This window comes from Perca flavescens, chromosome 16, assembly GCF_004354835.1.
Source record: "Perca flavescens isolate YP-PL-M2 chromosome 16, PFLA_1.0, whole genome shotgun sequence".
In the NCBI taxonomy this organism is placed as follows: Eukaryota; Metazoa; Chordata; class Actinopteri; order Perciformes; family Percidae; genus Perca; species Perca flavescens.
In genome coordinates this window covers 9,544,417-9,566,299 of record NC_041346.1, presented here as the reverse complement: position 1 = coordinate 9,566,299, position 21,883 = coordinate 9,544,417, and the positions used below count along the sequence as shown (strand labels likewise).

Below are 21,883 nucleotides of genomic sequence, written 5' to 3'. Positions count from 1 at the left end.
ATTAAAGTGCACTTGTGAAAGGAGCTTAACCGATTTACCGCGCACAGAGTTGAAAGTGTTCCCTCTGGCTTCTAATGCTAATAAAAGAGAGCAAAGCTAATAGTTCTCAGGCCAGAGGAGGAGGAGGAAGAAAAAGAAAATGAAGAAGCGGGGTAGTCTGAGTGCTTTGGGTGTTTGGGTGTGGACAGGGGGGGACTGGAGGTTGCTGTGTGACGAATTTGGAAGCAATATGACTGCTCTCTGCTAAAAGCTACTGGAGCTGAGGTCATGGCAATCTGGTGGACTCTTAAAGCCTGAAATGAGATCACCAGTAGGCTGGGCTATCGTGTGACACACACACACACTCCAAATGAGCGGTTTCTCCCATGAACATTAGTCTGTCATTTTTCTGACCAAGCGGAATAAAAAGAAACCCAAGAACATGACGGGATTGAGCAAACCGAGTCCAAGAACATACACCGCAATAGTCTGTGTGTCACACACACACACACACACACACACACACACACACACACACACACACACACACACACACACACACACACACACACACACACACACACACACACACACACACACACACACACACACACACACACACCTGCTAACAATCAGAAGCGACGTGTTCCAGTTCTCTGCAGATTTTAAGGATGACATCACTCCCTCGACACTGCGTGAAGCCCACACCCTGAACTGTTCAACAGTCAGATGGCCATACAGCAATAAGTGGACTAATAAACCAGTTGCTCTGGCTGTCATCAATTACATTAGCTGAATTATCATCATTAATCATTATCACATAGTAGCATTTTTTTTTTTATTAGTAAGATTTATACATAAGCTGTATATCATGGAAAACCACTACCTTGCTTGTTATTTTAAAACCTCTTTTTAATCTGACTTTTAATTTGGAGTAATGTTACCTTCCATGTTTACACTATATGACAAAAAGTCTGTGAACGCCACTGTTTACAGTACCTTGTGGTCTGGGGGCTGTTATTGATGGTCTGGGTCCCTTCGTTTGACACACAATGATTTTTAGAAAATAGTGTGATTCAAACTTGGCGGCAGCTCGCAGTGTGAGGAAGACCCTTTCCTGTTTTAACATAAACAAAGACGTCCATAAAGACGTTTTTGTCTTTAATGAAGTCCTTTTTTGTAGCTTTGCAGTTGATTTCTTAACTTTTTTCAAGAATCATAGTTATTTCTGGCAAAAAAATAGTTTCTAATGGTAAAATAGTTTCTCATGTTTTAATAAATAAACTAAGGAATCAAAAATTATTTGACAAGATGGATCTTTTTCCTTTGACGTTACAAGAGCTAAAATGTTTTCTTTTGGGCATTTAGGTTTTTTTTTGCAGTTTATTTTGACAGGACAGCTGAAGACATGAAAGGGGGGAAAGAGAGGGGGAACAACACGCAGCAATGGGCCGCAGGTCAGACTCGAACCCGCGGCTGCTGCGTCCAGGAGTGAACCTCTATATATGGGCGCCCGCTCTACCAGCTGAGCCACCCGGGCGCCCTTGAGGCTTAACTCTTATCAAGATGTAACTATTATCAGTTATGACGTTGAGTGAAGTTGGTACCGAGTTGTGGCTCTTGGCAGAGATAATCTTTGTGACGTCTGGGTCCCACAGCACCAGGTCGGCGTCTGAACCGACAGCGATGCGACCCTTGCGCGGGTACAGGTTGAAGATCTTGGCGGCGTTGGTGCTGGTCACTGCCACAAATTGGTTTTCGTCCATCTTACCGGTCACCTGAAATGAAATCAGAGCTAGGATTGAGAATAGTACAGGGGTCACTTTTTAGTTTGGACTCACTTGTCTTGGGTTTTACATAGATACTATATGTTTTATAATGATGCACCTTACTAGAGTGGCTCTACAATCTCATTGTACGTAAATGCAATGACAATAAAGGCATTCATTCATTCATTCATCTTCTCTGTGCCTTTCCTTTTCTCGCATGTTTAGGCAATCATTCTTGCTCAGTGTGAAATATTGTGTGTTTTACGGTTACAATAACTTGCTTAGCCTATGTGTGTTATGATGGATGGGCATTTTTCTGTGTGCATGGTTTTAGCTGCATTTTTTCCCCACCCTCTGCCTGCGTTCTGTTAGTGATGCACGTGTCATGTCAAGTTTATATACTCCTGTATAAACACTAGCATTTAGTCAAAGCTAAATGCTAATGATGAAATGTATCCATATGTCCCGTCCCTAGTTCACCTAATGCTTCGATTGATAAATACACGTACCACACACTTGTCCCAGATGATAGACATCCTCTCCTCGGTACCATTGACGCCTTCAGGAATCAAGCTGAAGTCGTCTTTGCCCACAGCACGCTGGGAAGTGTTGAAGGGACAGTGTGCACTTCCTGTCACCTGCAGGTCACCACTATATAGATGGTCAAGGTGTAGAAAGAAGAAGGATAGAAAGAAGTGATGTTGTGTTCATTGTAGAGAAAATTTAAAGTTGTAATATTTTGCACTGTGTCCAGTTTAAATGTCTGGATTGTCTCTTACCAGGAGAGCAGGGAGTTGAGATAGTCTGGTGTGGTTGGGTCGGGGCTCAGAGCAGGGGAGGTGACGTAGGCAGCTGCCTTGGCCCAGTTCTTGCTCCAATAGTGAGAACCGTCTGTTCCCAGGCTTGCGGTGATTGGCTCTCCGTAGACCACAGTGCCTGAAAGTCCAAATCACAATTACAACCCCAGATAACAACGTGGTTCTGCATGAATACGCTTGATTGGAACTGAACATATAAAGTAATGTTCAGTCATTAGGCGTTTTCTAATCCAAAACCTAAATAGAATTTGTGGAAACCCGCAAATTGAAATATTTATCTCTGTGTTATTGGGGTAGACTGAGGTTTTGTTTCAAGTCTCATCTCTGTGGTTTCTAGTTTCGGGAAAAGAGACATTCAAATGCTAAACTGTGCAGGAAATGTTGATTTAATTAGCGCAAGATGACATGTATATTAGAGACTCACCCTTCTTCCTGGCCTGAGCGATGACATCAGCAGCACTCTTGCTCATCACCTTGGTGACATAGAGAGGGCAGTTGGTCTGATTGGCCACAGTCACCGAGCGGTTTACAGCCTCCGCCTCCACCTGGAGAAGACAAGGGACGATAGGAAGTAAAGGGGTGGCATTAGTCTGACCCCCTTTCTTCTTTATGCTTTTCTCACCACTGACCACCACATGTCCATCATTTTCCTTATTTTCCTACTAATATTACCTCCACAGCTCTTCATGTTCTCTCAGTTGTAGGTTAAAAAAAAGAAGAAAAAAAGGCCACTTCCAGATTGTATAAGATCATAAGATTTAAAACTTTGGGGATGGGGTTTTGAGACTTTTTATAGCTACAATAAATTATACACAGATAAAATGAGAAGATAATCAAAAGACAATCAAAGCAAGATAAACAAATCAACTTGATCACAGCCCTTGGGAAATACTCTTAACAGAGTAGGGTTATATTGAAATGGAGCAGTTAAATCATTTTGGACAGTATGCTAATTTTCTTTCTTGCCAAGAATCAAATGAGAAAATTAATACCACTCTCAATCTCATTTATTAAATATGAAGCAACCAGCAGCTGGTTAGCTTAAAATGAAAAAGCCTTCCCCACGTGTCGTTTTACACTTTTTGTACAGATTAAAAAACAAGATATCATGTGTTATTTAATGAGCTTTAGAGGTGTTGGTAGGTGGATTTTGCCAAACTAGCCGGAACAGTTGCTTCATATTTACGATACAGACGTGAGTGGTTTCAATCTTCTCATCTACTCTCGGCAAGAAAGTGAAGAAGCGTATTTCACAAAATGTCAAACTATTCCGTTTGATTCGTTGCTGCTTTAATGTCCTTAAGATGTGTTTTCCATCCATAGCAACAAAAACAAGGTAAAAGCCCTTCAGAGAACCTTTGCAGCTTTTTCTGATAAGTGAGATGGCAGGATTGTGATATTTCAATGACTAACAATAACAAAATGTTCGAAAAAAGAGAACACTGTCCATTCCTCATCCCGTCTTCAATTGGATCATTTTGCTTTTTTCTTCCTTTTTCCTCTTTCTTTTTGCCTGAGGTCTTTGATAACCATTCCATAAATCACTAAATAATAACAGTTTGGATTAAAATCAAGATTTGATTCATGAGAAATCGCTTAGTATTTAACCTCACCGTAACTTATTTGAAGCGTGTAATCACTGTAGAGAATGGGGATCATGTCCCCCTCCAATATATATATATATATATATATATATAAATAAATGGAAATTTGTACCATCATCAACTTCCTCCAAAAAAGGTAAAAGAAATGACATTTTCTAAATAATTTTTTGTCTGCCCATGCCTTAGGAAATAGATAAGAGGAATGAGGGCATTTTATAAAAAGGAGAAAAAGAGGTTTTAGCAATAAATACAGCTGCCATAAGTCATACTTCCAATTTCATTCTCTACTTTGTTCCCACATCTGGATGTTCATGAGTAACAACAATGATTTATTTAGAGGATCTGTCATGCCTCTGGGGGTCCCACATGAAACATATGAAGGGGAATCTGAAGAGGGTGTTTAAGTATTTTCCAAAGCAACGAGACACCCACGGTGTAAAATAATTTTTTATTTTTTTTTTTTAAATGTAACCTAATAGGGATAGTTTGGATCTTTTGAAGTGGTGTGGTACAGTATGAAAAACTTCTCCATAGTCAGGATATTACCTAGATGGCAGTCACCATGACCCCAGGAAGGAAAGGGCTGTCAGATGTCAAGGCAAAGCAGGGAAAATATTCTGAATATAACATAAACTTTAGTTATTTTCAGGTGGCTAAAATAGGTTTAGCTGCTGCCCCCGTCCACAGCAGCACATTGCTTAGGTTCAGTGTGTAGAGCCCATTTTGCCGTGGCACCGGGGCTCCGTCCGGCACTTAGCGCCGCCCAAGACGATTGTGATTGGTTTAAAAGGAATGCCAATAAACCAGAGCACGTTTTTCTCCCATTCCAGAATGCTGTGTGGACTAGCCAGACCCTCCTCCGCAGTGCCGTGGAGGAAGGTCTGGCAACGCGAGACTAGTGTCCACAGTGCTGAAACTGTCTTACCTCCTCAGGACGGCTCAACACGTGCCCCTCAGGACCAGTGATCCCCTGCTCCAGCATCCTGTGCTGCTCCTACACACAGACCCACACACAAACACAGGAGATGTTGATGAACAGCCCTGCCAGTGAATGTGTGGCGACTTGAGACACTCAAAGCTTATGGCTTCATTTTACCATTTGATGACAATTTTAAAAAAGGAAACATACAGCAAAAAAATAAAAAATCATGTGTCTATTTCCATCAGATCTCGGCTCTTCTACTGGAGTGAAATGTCGTACCTCAGCTATGATGTCTCCGTTCTCAGCGTGGACCTGGGCGATGGCTCCCAGATCGCGGATCACACTGAACACCTCGTACACCTGCAGCAAACAGGGAGACAGGGACAGGTATAATCTCTGAGGCAACTTGTTGTCTGTCAACACAAATCTTGAAGTCTACTCTTTACTGTCTAGTATCACACTAGACTAAAGAAAACTTTGGATATCTGACGTTATGAATAAGAGACGTAGGAAAAAAATAACTTTTTTTAAGTGTGTTTCTAGTCAGTGGGTTGTCTGATTGAATACTTGACTAGTTGGGATAGACATGAGAGTATGGCCCTTGGCTATTTCATGAGAAAGCATGTAAGGTGGTTACATGACGGGGATCGTTTTCTCCCATCTTTTCTTTCTTTGAAAAGAATATTTTTACCAACTCTTTTTCTGAAGGACAAATACAGAATATGTTGACTGTGTTGTCCTTTGGTGCTAAAGCTGTCTTTCATCTAAAAAGTTTTTTTTTTTTTTTTTTTTAATTCTTTTTAATCCCAAGAATCCAGCTAAACAAGTTTTTTAACAGATGTCTTTGTCAAGCAAAAATTCTGTCACATCACTACACTGATGAATTGTTAAAGCTTATCTTGTCTATTTGCATTTTAAAAACATCCACAGAATTAAACATTACTTTCATAACCATCTCTTTCACAGACTACACTGTTCTTTGTCTCCGATTTAGTTGTCCTAAATGAGATGAGAGGTTAAGCCCCAAATAATAATGTAAAATCAACCAGAAAACAATCATAACCATCAGAATACTTGGTTGGTGAAATAAAGCATTGAACCGTGATTTTCACACAGTACGTGAGTCTCTCACACGGTTTCTGAAGCTACGCGACGAACTCACAGACTGAAGGGCACGACGTGTCGAGTGAGTCATCATCACCTCCCGGCTGCCAAACGCACAACAGCACTGACAAAGAGCTGCCAAAGTTTGACGTGAGAGGGAAACTCATTCCTCACACAGGTGCAAAAACCACCAAAACAGATCTGTTTGAAACCAGCTTTCAAGTGGGATTAATTCGTTTCAACCATGAGTCAGAAAGAGAACTTGGACGGAGATGTGGCTTTCATTATCCAGTCACTCTCCCAAGAGAAACACACAGACGGTGGGTACGAAAAGACGCCAAGACAAACAGATTCACGCTGGAACTCTCACTGTGGGATGGAGGTCGTGATAGGACTTCTGAGTTATTATAATGTCAGGCTTATTGTTGGCTACAAATCTCTCTGTTGCCGGTTTGTTGTCAGACAAAAACAAACGAAAAAACATATCAAAACGTAATGTGGTGAACATCTTGGCAGACTGACACAAATACATAAAATAAAAGTTTTTGGTTGGACCGTAATTGCTTTTCTGGCCGAGCTGTCAGTCTGGATGTCGGCAGTAACAGTAAACAAGTCCTGATTTAGTTGTTATTTTGGTTAATCCAACTATTGCTCCTACAGTAAACAGCGTCCTCTTTGTCTGTGTGCTGTCACGTCTCATAGCCCATGCAGCACTGATGTCCATTGGGCTCGCTGCTATTAGGACAGATCAGATGGGGATTTACGTGCAGCATCAAGTGTCACGTTCAAGGAAAATGTATAGTTTAATTACATTTAGTGTGGGAGAAGCTGCGTCTTAATATCTCAATATTTCAGTGTCAGTGTTCAGTGTCCTTGTTAACAGTAGAATACAGTGCCACAACCCTACAGGCTCCATCCAAATCTAAGATATTATATTTGATCTTTAATATAGCGTTTATCATTATCATATCAAATTTTGCAACCCAGGGAGAAAATGCATTCTTTCTCAGCAACACATGGCATGACAAAGAATTAAGTGACAGGGAGAAGAGAAGAAGGCCCACCTGAGCGTCCGTAAGCTGGAAAACATCCTTATAAGCCAGGTAGACCAGAAAAGAGTTGACACCTAAAAACACAAGATGTCCGTGTGAAAACCACCAGGGAAAGGGAAGATTAAAACAGGAAAATACAACAGACCACTATGACCGAGAAAGTAATAACAAGACTCAAATGTGAACACACTTAAATGTATCACAATGAGCCGAAAGAGGACACACTGGAAAACGCATCCAGTTTATTAAAAGAGTATTGGGTTGAGTATTTAGCATTTTACATTTCTTAAAAGAAGAAAAAGTGTAATATTTGGTTAACTGTGGGGTGTGGGGAACAGTACATTACTCTCTTGACCCAATGCAAATTCTTTAAATTGCGTTGTTGAACACAAATGCTTTGGGCGTGGTCGTACCGTGATCCTTGACCAGCGCCTCCATGTCTTCCTGGATGCCTTTGTGCCACTCGGTGATGTCCACATGCAGCGAGTAGTCGCAGCACGACTTGCTGTCGGCCCATTCACGCCACTGCTCGAAGGCCGTGATGAAGCTGACGCCAGGCTCGGGAACCACGTGGTCAACTGGACACAGACACACAGACACACACACACGATATCTGTTTTCAATAAGGGTACACGAATAATCGAAAAGAATCAATATTCAGAACCGAAGTAATTTTCCATGTCTGTTCGGTTTTTAAATTTTTTAACACTTTTCCCACAGTGTGTATTCATGTACACTACTGGTCAAATGTTTGGGGTCACTTAGAAATTTCCATTCCACTCCATTATAGACAGAATACCAGCTGAGATCAGTTGCATTGTTTGATTTTTTAAATCAGGGCAGCAGTTTTCAGATTGCTTTCATTATGTGCTTACATAATTGCAAAAGGGTTTTCAACTGTTGTAGAAAGAAGAGGCTGATCTGTAATGCAACATCTACATTGCCCATTATCAGCAACCATTCATCCAATGTTCCAAAGGCACATTCTGTTTACTAAATGGATATCATTTTAAAAAGCTAACTGAGAAAACATTGGAGAACCCTTTTGCAATGATCTAAGTACATAATGTAATCTGAAAACTGCTGCCCTGGTTATAAAAAAAAAAAATCACTGAAACTGATCTCCGCTGGTATTCTGTCTATAATGGAGTAGAATGGAAATTTCTAAGTGACCCCAAACTTTTGACTGGTAGTGTACTTTCCCTTTACAAACATAATACCGGCGTGTGTAGTCATGGGACTCCTTTCCGCTCCCCTGCTTGAAAGCCCTGTGTTTTACTTTTGACATGGCAATATTTAAAATGTATTTTGTTTGCATAGAATTGAAGTTATTTATTTCATACTTTAGGAAACTTGCTTTTTACATTAAAACTACAAGTTACCATTTCAAATAATGTGTGCTTTAATTTCAATTTTTCTAAATATTCAATAAACCCTTAATAGTTTTGCATATTTACAGTACAAACCTTGTCAGTGAACTATGAGGGCAAAAACTAAATTATAATAATCGTTCATTAATCATATATTGGTGGTAAAATGTTCAATTAATGGGGATTTTAATTTTAGGTCATATCGTCCAGATTTGAATGATTATGATGCGTCTAGACCAAACAGAGACAGATTTAGTTCACACCTGGTCACCAAATATGTTCCAGATTTGTCTTGAATGGCTGCTTATTATTGATCGTTGTACCAGACACACAACTCCTGTCTCTGTACGAACCAGAGCTTAAAATACAAACCATCATCCGCTCCATCTGCTCATGGGTTCCACCACTCAAAGACAAACTCACAGTAAATGGGCTCAAGATGTTACTTTTGAAGAGGTTACTTTTCAGACAAGTATGAGTGAATATAATGTCTCACATCTGCTGACGTGTGATCCTTCAGCGCGGTCAGGAAAGAATGTGCCATCACATTAGGGCTGCAAATAACTATTATAGTTTTATTATTATTATTTTCATCCAATTCATCTCTCGACAAGTCTTTCAAATAAATTATTTATTTATAAGAAGGCGGCTGTTTGTGCCGCTACGCGTGGGTTATGGTTGTTACTCAGTACTATTGTAACATGTACTAGTAATTTCCTTTTTTTTTTTAAAGATTTTTTTGGGCCGAATTGCAATGCAGATTTCGGTGCCTCATCTCGGTGCCAATTAAATGCCTTTTGCGCTGCTCTTCGATGCTCTGAAACAGACGTTAGAGGCCACAGGAGCATTGCTGCACGTGACCCTAGTTGACGCTTCATTTGACAGAAGGTACGTTAGCCTACTGTTAGCTAGCAGCTGGATTAAACACGGTTAAAATGCTGACAGCTAAAACGGTGTAAAGTGCGGCTGTACTTCACTGTAGAAGATTCCAACTGCGGGACGTTAAGCAGTCTGCAGCTGCCATTGTCAGAAAAACAACATAGACGTGGTGCGTTCACTTGAAACTAGTAAGCCTCGTGGTGCATTCAAAGTTATTGTAAAATACCCTATTTTTTAAGTATCGGTTCAGGCACCAGCACCGTTTTAAAAGTATCGTTTTATACCCAACCCTATTTATACAGGACAGCTGAAGACATGAAAGGGGAGAGAGAGGGGGAATGACATGCAGCAAAGAGCCGCTGCGTAGAGGAGTAAACATATATATATATGGGCGCCTGTTCTACCAGGTGAGCAACACAGGCGCCCTGTGCTAGTAATTTCAACATGAAATAGCCATCTAAAATAAGGCTTTAACTTTTTGCCATAGAGTGCATTGGAAATTTTTCGTTTTTACTTTTGAGTTCCCTTCCAAAGAGCACCTTCATTATTTGTTTGAACTTCTAAGCACTCCGGACCTTTTTCTCTAGTTTGCAAAACGTCAGAAAATACTTCAAAAATGACCATCACTATTTCCCAGGTGACATCTTCAAATTGCTTCAGATAGCAGTTCAAAACCCAAACATGTTCAATTTACCGAATATTTGTCATATTGGACAAGCAGAAACCAGTCGATGTTGGGCATTTTTCTTGACTTAAGACGAATAACAAATCACTTCTTAAACTGTGTGTTGTTGTATTATATACATGTGGTCACAAGAGTTTCTAACTGTCTCTATGTGAAACGTGAGTCTTCATGTTCAGACTGGCAGCTCACATCTGATTTTTGGCATATCTAGACTGGATTCAGATCCGGTAAATTAAAGTCCGGACCACACGGAACATGAGGTTTAATCTTGAACACTCGTCACATTCCATTTTAGGCGCAGTCACACACAAGTGGACACATCTGTCCACTTGTGACCTGCACTCTGCTGACATTCCAGTCACCAGGCTTCTCTGTGCGTTACGTCTCCGTTCCAGACCTGCCTGAGCCTGCAGCAGTCAGCTTCTTGCCCGAGGCGACAACGACACGATTCGCCATGGAGTGTTTGTTCTACTGTGAGGGAGAGGAGAGGTCAGCTGGGGAGTCAGCACAGGGGAGGGCCACAGCTTCATTTAACATTGTTATCTTTTCACGTTACATTAACCGTTTTATCTTTACATTCTTGTGTCTCTTCTAAAGAAGAAAAAAAATTCAATGAAGCCACTGGTTGAGGATTGATAGTATATAGATAACCGCAAGTAACAAATTAATAAAATTAGTGAATTCAAATCCCTTTTTGTTTTACCAAATCTATTAAGGTTCCAGCTATTTTAAGTATATAACAAGTAATACTCAGATTCTTGAGTTTTATCACTTTGCTTGGGTGTCAATCTTGTGAGTATTAACTTGAAACTGGATCCAAAATGGATCTGACTTTCAGAACCAAACCCAGGAACTGTTGCGTGAAATAGTACAGGGACATAACAAAAAATGGGCATTGAATATAAATCCAAAGTAGAAAAAGAAAACACCATGAATAGTCACCAGTTAAAGGGTAACTAGGTTTAAAAAAAAAAAGTAGTTACCCTTTAATATGCCAGTAGATGCTACATTGTGAACTAATACTGATAATCCTGTATTAGGAGAAGAATTTAGAGTTTCCAGCATGACTTTGGACCGTAAGAGGAAACCCAAACAAACCCAGGGAGAACAAGTGGACTGCACACAGGGTGAAAAAAACAGGACTGCGATTTATATAAAATATATTTTCAGATCAAAATAGAACTGCAAGAATAGGAAGCCTAAAATAAAAAAGATGGAAAATGAACTGACTTCCTGGCCCAGTGTGAACATCAGCCAGCTCCTCGTGGCTCTGAGTCCTCAGAGCAGATGGACGGTTTGATATTTTGGCTCGGTCATGAACAGGCCTGGCACCCGTCCTGCTCCCAGTAAGATATTTTCAATTAAAGCCAATCAGTGAATGAAGAACCAGTGCAGGGAAAGTGGCAAAGGAAACATGAAGTCGCCGACGAATCTTTAATCCCAAACCAGGAGGATCTTTCTGCTGAGTCACTTACTGATCATGGTGCTGCCTCCGGCCAGAGCAGCCTTGGTGCCCTGGTAGAAGTCATCGGCGGACACCATGCCTCGATCGGGCATCTGGAAACGCGTGTGCACGTCGATCCCGCCCGGCATCAACATGCGGCCGTGGGCGTCGATGGTTTTCACCCCACCGGGCACGATGAGATTTTCCCCGATTTGTCTAAAGAAACGGACAAAAGAAATTAAAAAAACATCCTAAGCGGAATAGATAAGCACATAAGAAGCTGGGTCCGGACTAGTTTAATTAATGATAGCCAGACAGATTCTTTTAAAAAAGGATGGAAGAATGAAGGGAATCCAGGAGTGGGCTTGTGAGTCCATACTAGAAAATAGGGAAAGTACCAGAGCTTTCTGGAGGGCTACTAACAAGCTTTGTGATTCGGAGAGAAGTGTATGATGGGCTTATGGTGTTGTCATTTATATTTCTGTTTATTTGGTTTATAGTTTATTTTGATACTATTTTGTTGAATGGCCTTGAATATGGTAGTTACTGTCATCTTGTCTTGATTTTTGTCTGGGTGGGTGGTGATGATGATGATGAGGTGGGAGGGGAGATATGTTCATGTTGCATATTGTATGTTTTGTGGTCTTTGTGTTAAAGTTAAATAAGAATTGTTAATCATAAAAAAAGAGAAAAGAAAAAATAATCCATAACAAACTAAAATTTACACAAATTACAACTTAATCTGTTAAACATTATTTAATTAAAGATTATCATCAAGACATCACAACTATATAGTAATTACAACAATAATATCATGGAAATGAAAAACAAACAAAGAGGCTGTAAAGTGTTGTAGTAAGTACAACAAGTACAAAAATGCAGGATCAGAATGGCATGTTGCCATTATTACAGTAGGGATGTTGTATTTTTTGGCTGACTTTTGATGCCAAATAGGCTGTGTATTGTACGAAGGGCGTGTGTAACAACCTGTAGCTTCAGTCTACTTGTTGGGTTGTTTTCTACTGTGGTCTTTTGGTGGAAGTAAATGCCTACTTTGTCAAGGGTTTGTGTGTACGCTGTGTGTCCTGAAGCCTGTACTACGAAGCAAGATCAACTTGCCCTGGATTTATTTCCGTTAACCGGCTTCACCAAACCTAACAACCGCGGCGGCCACGCGGAAGTTGTGGTTATCAACCTGTTCAATCAACCCAGGGTTTCCCAATCTATACGACGAGCGCGTTCACATGAAAGAGGCGGTGTTTGCACCATACGACCAATCGTAAACATGGACAAGTCTACCAGAGCCGCAGATTTTACACGAGAAGAGCAAACGATAATCCTACAGAAATTTGAGAGAACACAGACGTGATACAGGCAAAAAGCAACACGGTCGCTGAATCTTAACCCAGGAAGGAAAGCTGGCAAAACATTGCCACCGACGCTGTAAACGCGTAAATTACAAGGTTTATCGATATCAGTCAGGCACAAGATCTAACCATAATTACACCTGTGCATTCCATAAACTTTTGTTGCTGTAGCCTATTCTTTTAGTTGCAACCCTGGCAGTGGTAAGAGATCCACTTCCGGGACTGCCAAATTTCCACCGGGAATTCCGCCATATGTCCTTTATTTTTCACCGGATTTCCGTTACCTAACGCTTCCTTTGTGTTGGAATTCTAAACTCCAGTGGATTTATGAGGACCAAGGTTAACTGCTCCTCAGATCTCTGCAGGGTAAAACCAGACAGCTAGCTAGACTATCTATCCAATCTGAGTTTTCTGTTGCACGACTTAAACAACTTTTGAACGTACTGTACACATGTTCCACCAAAACAAGTTCCTTGAAGAGGCCATTTTCCAGCGGCAGCGTGCAGATTGTAGCACCGCCCAATATGATTGTGATAGTTTTAAAGAAATGCCAATAAACCAGAGCCCTTTTTTCTCCCATCCCGGAATGCTGTGTGGACTAGCCAGACCCTCCTCCGTGGCGTTGTGGAGGAAGGTCTGGCAAAGCGAGACTATACCCAGCCTTACTCAAGACACACGCAGAGACACATTCTAATGCCAGTTGTTAACTGATGTACCGAGAGATGTCCACTTGTGATCAGATTACCCAAGATGCCTGTTAATGCAAGGTCTGAACCATTTTTTTGCCTAATTGTTACAGAGATTCCACACTTTCCAATTTCAAAGTGTCTGTAGGGCAGAATGGCAGCATGTCTAAGGTGCAGACTGATATACAGTTTTTTGTTTAAACTTTTCACTGTACCCATTTTTTGTATTTGCAATAAAAAAAAAGAGAGAGAGACAAGTGAGACACGTTTAGGACTTTGTAAACATGATGAAATCTGGATTTTACTGTCTGAAGCTTGAGGAAAAACCCAGTAAACTCACTTGATGACTCCGTCCTCCATATAGATGTCAGCACAGAAGGACTGGTCATCGTTCACGATCTTCCCTCCTTTGATCAGGAGACGATCACTCTGGAAAACAATAAAGATGATTAGTCGCTGCACATTTAAACACTACATTAAATATTTCATGAGGAAAAGCTGGTGTAAAACTGTAGGAACAAGACACTGGTCTGGGGTTTTATAGACACCTATAAAACTACGCTTCTAAGGGCGAGATTCCTATTTTGGCTGGATGCTGGATTAAGTGCATTTGACAAAAGACATTTTGGGAAATGTCACATAAAAGAGCTGCTGGATTTACATAGCAGCCTCTGCTTGGCCTCTTTAGGATGCATTCTGATAAGGAACCCATGGCTGTAAAATGTCTTTCAACTGATGTTGGGCTTTCTTCACCTTCCCACAAACACACACAGATACCCACAGAGCACTCCTAATATGAATCGGGTGCATGGTTGAAGGGGGAAACAGGCGACGACACAGACAGCAGAGAAGTGTGATGTTTGGATCAGAACCAGGTTTCTGTGCGGATGTTTTAACAATGACACGCTTTATAATGGGATATGTGGGGGGGCGGCGGGGGGATCTATCCATTTATTCCATCTATCTATCTATCTATCTATCTATCTATCTATCTATCTATCTATCTATCTATCTATGGAAAGCAGTTTGTGTGAGTGATGTGTCAAGCGTGTGTGACAAAATATATTTTTTAAACTTTTATTCATGTAACCTGGAAGACCCCCTAAAAAAACGAATTATTGGCTGTAGGGAGTCTTAGAGAAAATGGTCACAAAAGTGTTTATTGGTTAGTAGGTGCAACAGTTCAGTGGTGCACTTCTTCAGTGCAGCAACAGTAACTGATCATCACTGCTCCCCTTTCTTTATTCCAGGTCTGCTTGAACAACAAAATGAGGGGCAAAGTATTCACTGTTGCAACAATGAAGGCAGGAGTCCGCCTCCAGACACGCCCCTCCGCCCTCTTCATGTGGTCGAGCTGTCACAGGAACGGACACGAGAGAACCAATCAGAGCACAGACTGTGTAATCAATCATCCATGCCTGCTGCTGTGCCACTTGTCTCTGTGAGGGGGGGGTCTGTCACCTCCACAGCCTCCCACCCTGAGCCTCTCACCCTCACCCCCCCCCATCCCTCCATCGACTCACCCCGCCGGCTCGGGTCCTCTGTCCAAAAAGGGAGTGGCAGCGCTGGTCACAAGGACTCCAGCACCCGCGGCTAACAAAGGGTGCTCTGTTCGAGGCTCTGCCGCTCGCTGCAGCCCGGCCAGCAGCTCTGGCTCCAGACACAACTGCTGCTGCGCTGCAAAGGCTCGCAGTCAGAGCCCCGCCCCGAATCTGAACCAGCACATACACACTTTTTCAAATATTACACACACACGTTTTAACAGCATGCCAAAATAATCAGAGCACAAGCATTTCCGACACTACCACTCCACATAAAAACACACCGGGGCTACGTTCACTTCCAGCTAACTTCACAGAGAACAGAATCATCAATCTCTTTTATCCAAATATTCTCAGTCTAGCTAAAAACACTGGATCTGCAGCACGTTACTGCGTTGTTAACCACCAGGCCTGTTTGGACCACTTGCCTTATTCATGGACTCACGGTGCACACTGCTGAGAATGAATAAAAACACTGGAATGGATATTTGGCTTTTGGATTAACATACTTGTTAATTCAAGGTGCCGGACACCATCTGAATCGTTCCGGCCCACTTTAACCCCTGTGCACATTGAATATCTTTGAGTTTTGAACAGTTGATCGACAAAAGAAGCAGTTGCAGAAGTCATTTTCAGCTTTGGGAAATTGTCATTTGTCACTAGTTTGACATTTGTTATACTAAACGATAATAAAAAGATTCAATGTTTTGTTGCAAAAGTAATCTTACACAACTCCAGTGATTTAACATTGCACACTTACAACATTGTCAGACTCATGATGGATGCAGCAGAACCAGAGAGTCTTTTTTTTTTTATTTGTCTTCCTTGTGAAAACCTGGAGCCTACATTACCCACAATGCAATGTGACAGCCAACAACAGTTTAGTCTGAGATTTGGGTGCATTATGCTAGTAGAACTTCTAGTCTTCGGCCCCAACCGATGCTGACTTAAGTGACATCACTTGAGGCAATTGATCAGACGTCACACAGCTCCCTCTGGAGACACAAAAGGCGTCAAACTACTTTATTCACATTTGCAGTTGAACTCTCCAACCCAACACCTTTCAACACACTTTGTAAAATTGGTGAACCTCTTCTTTGATCCTTTGAAGCCTTGATCTATGGATTTGTAATGTGAATAGATAAAAAAAAAAAAAAGATATATTATAGGAACCAGTTTATGTTCAAACTTTGCCAAGTTAGACTCTAATAAAGGTACAGCTATTTGTTTTACTCCTGTTTGGAAAGTTATTTTAAAAGAGAAAATGTTATTCTTGGAATATAAAATAGTTGCAGCCCTATCCAGGTATAGTGCCGCAATATGGTGCATCTTCTTTCTCACAAGCTGTACAGTAACCAACAAACACATGGATGGCATTTATGTGTCATAAAGTCCTATCCTCTTTGGATAACTCAGAAACATCTTCTCTTTTAAGATTATTTTATGGCATCTAGGCCTTTATGATAGCCTAGACATGAAAAGGGGAGAGAGAGAGAGAACGAACGACATACAGGAAAGTGCCGCAGGTCAGTGTGAGACACAGACAGACACAGACAGACACACACACAGACACACACACAGACACACACAGACACACACAGACACACACAGACACACACAGACACACACAGACACACACACAGACACACACACACACACACACACACACACACAACACACAGACACAAAAATGCTTTGCAGTTGTCATCTGAAAGGTGTGGCGAGTCGACGCTCTGACAGCGCTGATGGAACGAATGCGAATAGATCATGTGGTAATCTTCGATCTATGGTCTGGTGGAGCGCCTGGCCCCGCTCCAGACCAATGCTGGCCTGCTTTCATCCCAACAACTGCTCAGAAATATGCCGTTACATCATGTGCCTCATCATGGCTGTCATCATCACAGTGCTCACTGGAGTATGCCAAGAGACTTTGGTTCTCAAGTCAACGCTCATATTTTCACAGGCCCAGAGGCTAAATTATCTTTTCAGAAACTATTACTCCTTTTTGATCCATAAAGAGGGGCTACTTTTTGAGTTACTTAGTGTGGGAGAGGCAGATGGTTTGTAAAATGTCTCACTAAAAATGTCTGAAAAGGGTTCCGTCTTTTTAGCTTAGATGCAGAACAAATTAGCAGAACAATTACTTGCCCTGAATCCAGACTGTATAATCCTCCGATTGTTTTGGAGCTCACAGGGGTTGGAGAGAGAGTGTCTGATTGTACTGGCTCAGAGCCAAACATGACAGTGACCTTTCCTTCATGGGAACCTCTCACAGCCTCACAAACAGGATGTGGACAGAGCTCAATGGGCTCACTGTCGCTGAACTTACGTGTTTTCATTCCAGACTACAATGCGTAACCCAGCTAATGTAACGGTCATACCAGCTAAATGAAATGTGTCGAGCATTAATGAAGAAACGTTCACAATGTTCAATCCTTTATTGATTATTTTGTTAAAAGGCAATAAACTTTCTTTAACCCCACATCCTGGTTCTTCTAAAACTAAGGGGCGCAGAAGCATTGCAGGGGCCAAGGGGTGGGGGCAATGAATTGGTTTTATTTAGGAACATTTAAAAAAAAAAAAAAAAAAAAAAAAAAAAAAAAAAAAAAAAAAAAAAAAAGTCTGCTGCTTTCAAGCTAGCAAGATTCACGTTAGCATGATGTATCTAGACATATTTAGATGGATCACTAAAAGGTCAACAAACCAGCACATACTTATTTATCTTGATAAATAGAATTCAATTCAGCTTTTTTGTTGCTAACTGCACGCTTGTAACTGTGCTGGTTTAAAAGGAAGGTTGCTGTAATCTTTCAAACTGCCTTGCCTGATTGTTTTGGCCACTTGGGGGCAGCACAACAAGCTCTATACCATAGACTGTATACTTTTACTCGACAGAGCACGTGTGACGTCACCCATTGGTTTGTGGAGATCTGCTGCGAGTCGTCGAGTTTGCCGTTACAGGCGCAGCGATCCTGGTTGGGGATGTGTCGATTTTAGACGAGAGGGAGGAGCTGCTTACACTCTACATTACGTTACACACTTTCACTGGCAATCACATCATAGCCACGCCCCTAAAAAAAAAGAAATCGCCGATTTTGAAATCAATGAGAACATCATTTAAAAAAATGAACGTCATTCTGTGTAGCAGAAGACTTAAAACTAGCGATTGAGACCATAAACTCATTATGAAAATGTTTACTGAGGTAATAAATGAAGAATGAGAAGCGGGTCACTTTCTCATAGACTTGACTACAGAAACCGGCCTCCTTTTGCAACCGCACGTGTCTCCCCCTGCTGGAACTCCGATATGCAGGTTTAATGCACTTCCGCATTTGCAGCGCTACGCCGAACCGGATGCGTTGTCCATATAATATTAACAGAAGATATATTATTATTATTATAAATAATTCCAACGTTCGCTCGGCTTCTAGCTTTTTTACTCTCCACCAACTCCTGAACAGAATATCTGTCTCTCTAGCCGCTAAATGCTCCACTTTCTTCACCTAGTCGCTAGTTTTGTCTGTCTGCCGTTTGGTGCTGGGTAGGCCACCCACAGTGGGTTTATCAGCGCTTTGTTCGCTTAAAACCACTGCCTTCTGCGTCTGAAAACAGCGCTGATGAGAGCGGTGAGAGTCACCCAAAACAGCAAAGTTGTTGGCTGTAAAACCAAAACTGATCTCAAGTCCCACATTTCCACTGCATGGTAAGGTTTGCCACAGCTAATCTCAACTCGTTACTCCCAACAGGTTTCCTTTTTTGGTTTTCCATTAGCAAAAGTTGTGGATCCGGTACTTTTTTTTTTTTAGTAACATCTCGGTCGAGGTTCCAAACAAGCTGAGCTGACACTAGAAGGTAAGGTTAAAATTCTGCATTGGTCGGAGAGAGAATCGGCACTTGCGTGACACGAGACATCCTGCACAAACCCGCCATTTCTTAATAGCCAAGCTACTGTCTGCAGCGACGGCAATTTTATTATTCATTCAACCCAGATATTTTGTTTTTTAAAATGGTACTCCCACAAAACTACACCGTACAACTGACAAAGTGGAGACCTTCCTCCGTTCGGTTGCTGATAAAAGGATATCAGCTGAGAATACCGCACACACAGTGGGGGCACTATCTGCAGTGGAAAAGAAATAGCGAAAAGGACCTGGTACCTGGTACCAAAACTGAGTCGAGCCGAACCATGCCGTGAAAATGAGGCACTAGACGCTCCGCTGACCTGAGGAGAGCTGCAGATTCATGTGGGAATTCTGTATGCTTGCACTTTCACATTACAGTCATATGACTGACTAAACAAACATATTTAAAGAAGTCTTTCTAATGCAAAAGGCTGCAGAGTATAAAATAGACTACTGATGAGGGACTCTGGGAATATTGATTACTTCTGTTACAACCAGTCAGATCAATCTGTTGGCTCATATGGCTCCTGAAAGCTATGATGATTAATTACATATTTTGTAAAAACAAAGCCACACAGGTGAAAACTAAAACGCTCAGCAGAGGAAAAAGTCTTATGAAATCAGGACGAAATCCATTTGGGCGCTATGAAAATGCCTGCCAGTGTCGGAGGTAACCCGGCAACGTAGTGTGTTGTTGTCCAAATGGAAAATACCCTGGGAACATTTGTGAAGTCAGGTGGAGAATGCTGCCAGGTCAGACTTTCAGCACAATGATTTGTGTGTGTCCTGGATTATTGAAAAACCAGCCTGCTACTAAAATCATCTCCCTACATGTTCAGACAACTGCTTTAAAAACACATGTTCCCTATTCATTTATTTTTTTAATCTAAAACAGAACACTTGCTCTTTTAGCATAACCAGCTAAACAGAAATGAAGATAATTCCCAGAGGGATATATAGGTCTCTTGACACCTTGGTTTGCAAAAAACTGCACAAACTACGGATACAAAATATAAGTTAACAGTGATTTTTGTGCATTTATTAAACGGATATTGGGCAATTAAGATACAGTGTGACCCGTAGAAGAGTAATCCATAGGTAGAGGCTTCAGAGGAGGAAGATAAGACTTTTCATTCAAACTTAAGAATACCCCTAAATTCTCTTTGACAATAAAAAAAAAAAATTACTTAAATTCGCACTTCAACTGAACCTCTCCCCCCCAAGTTCTCTTTAACTGCGAAAAAAACCTCTTATTGACCTCTTTTTGTAGTTCATTGAGGATATAGTGCCGCTGAAGGCACCACGATCCGGTTACAGATTTTACTCAACACTAATCTCCTTTGTTCAGGCGCTGATTAATATATAATAAAAAAAAATAGTTCACTTTCTCTAAACACAAACACACACTAACACATTACATATTCTCTCAGACTTCTGGCTTTATGAATGGGGGAATTCATGATCATTTTAAGCATGAAAGAAAACGAGGCAGACTGTGTGTGTGTGTATAGACAGTGCCCCGGGCTACTGTGCACTGTGAGATAACCACATGCACACACACACACACACACACACACACACACACACACACACACACACACACACACACACACACACACACACACACACACACACACACACACACACACACACACACACACACACACACACACACACACACACACACACACACACACACACACACACACAACTACTGTACTCCAGGTATACTAGCAGACAGCCTAATGATCTCTCATCCCCTGGGGATTGTAGTCTTTAATCCAGGACAGTCTTATTATAGCCTCAGTCTATTTTTACCTTCCTTTAACATGGACGTTAGAGCTGCATTTACTCAAACATTAGCTTTGCTTTTTACTTTGCTGCTTTCATCTGTATTTATAGCCTTCTCTGTCAAGACACACTACTCTTGTTTGGGGCATATTTATTTTGGCTTGATGACAATTTTGATAATACATTCATCTTTTAGGTTATTTATGAAGAGAAAAATGCCAAACATACTCCGTTTCAGTTTTGGCAAAGTGAAAATGTATTGGTTTTCTCCATTTCATATCATTAAGAGCTGCAAATAATCATTTTTTTTTCATCTGTTGATTAGTTCTGATTAGTTGCTTAGGTATTTAGTTTTTGAAATATCACAAAATAGCGCAAATGCCCATCACAAGTTTCCAGACTCCAATGTAAAATCTTTAAATAACTTGTTTTGTCCAACCGACAGTCCAAAACCCCAAAAGGTATCGAATATACTGTACAGTGAAGTAAAACTAAAACACATGTGAATCTGGGAAAGTCATCAGGGCTTAAATACCTTATCAATTCAACTGAAAACTGAACGTATGAATGGAATGTCTCGGCTCTGGCTTAGCTGTATGCATCGGAGATTTGGAGAGCACAGAAGCTCCTAACCCAGGTGGTGAACTTGTGAGGGTTCATTCATATTTGATGAGATCTGCCTTAAGTACGTCTCTGCTTGTGCAGCTGACCCGAGACTCCATCTGTCCAACACAAACCAGTCAGCTCTACTGTTCTACAGACTCCAGCACTCCACCCCTAATGACCGGGGATGGATGGATGAATGGATGGATGGATGAAACATTTGAATTCCGCATTTACAATCCCAACTCTAAATTCGATTGGCTTGTTATGCAGAGAGAAATGCAACACAGGGTTCCTTTGTCCCTGCTGCGCCTCTCCCGTTTAGTTTTTATTCAATTTAACTTCATTCATTTCCTCTCCAGCCTCC

The 21,883-nt window shown here is 41.2% G+C and overlaps 1 protein-coding gene across 4 annotated transcripts in view; it reads right to left on the bottom strand.

The window, feature by feature from the left end:
- dpysl2b (dihydropyrimidinase like 2b) overlaps positions 1-21,883 on the bottom strand; it is a 36,636-nt gene that overhangs the window by 9,057 nt on the left and 5,696 nt on the right. For 3 of the 4 annotated variants that reach the window (XM_028601441.1, XM_028601440.1, XM_028601439.1), the window contains exons 2-11: positions 14,020-14,108; positions 11,658-11,842; positions 7,662-7,826; positions 7,261-7,322; positions 5,372-5,452; positions 5,096-5,164; positions 2,991-3,111; positions 2,528-2,684; positions 2,258-2,399; positions 1,587-1,757 (exon numbers count right to left, since the gene is read on the bottom strand). In XM_028601441.1, the coding sequence (XP_028457242.1) occupies positions 1,587-1,757; positions 2,258-2,399; positions 2,528-2,684; positions 2,991-3,111; positions 5,096-5,164; positions 5,372-5,452; positions 7,261-7,322; positions 7,662-7,826; positions 11,658-11,842; positions 14,020-14,039 (1,173 nt within the window). In that variant the 5' untranslated portion in view covers positions 14,040-14,108. Of the gene's footprint in view, positions 1-1,586; positions 1,758-2,257; positions 2,400-2,527; positions 2,685-2,990; positions 3,112-5,095; positions 5,165-5,371; positions 5,453-7,260; positions 7,323-7,661; positions 7,827-11,657; positions 11,843-14,019; positions 14,109-15,202; positions 15,284-21,883 lie in introns of those variants that run through there. The other variant, XM_028601442.1, reaches the window with a different exon arrangement.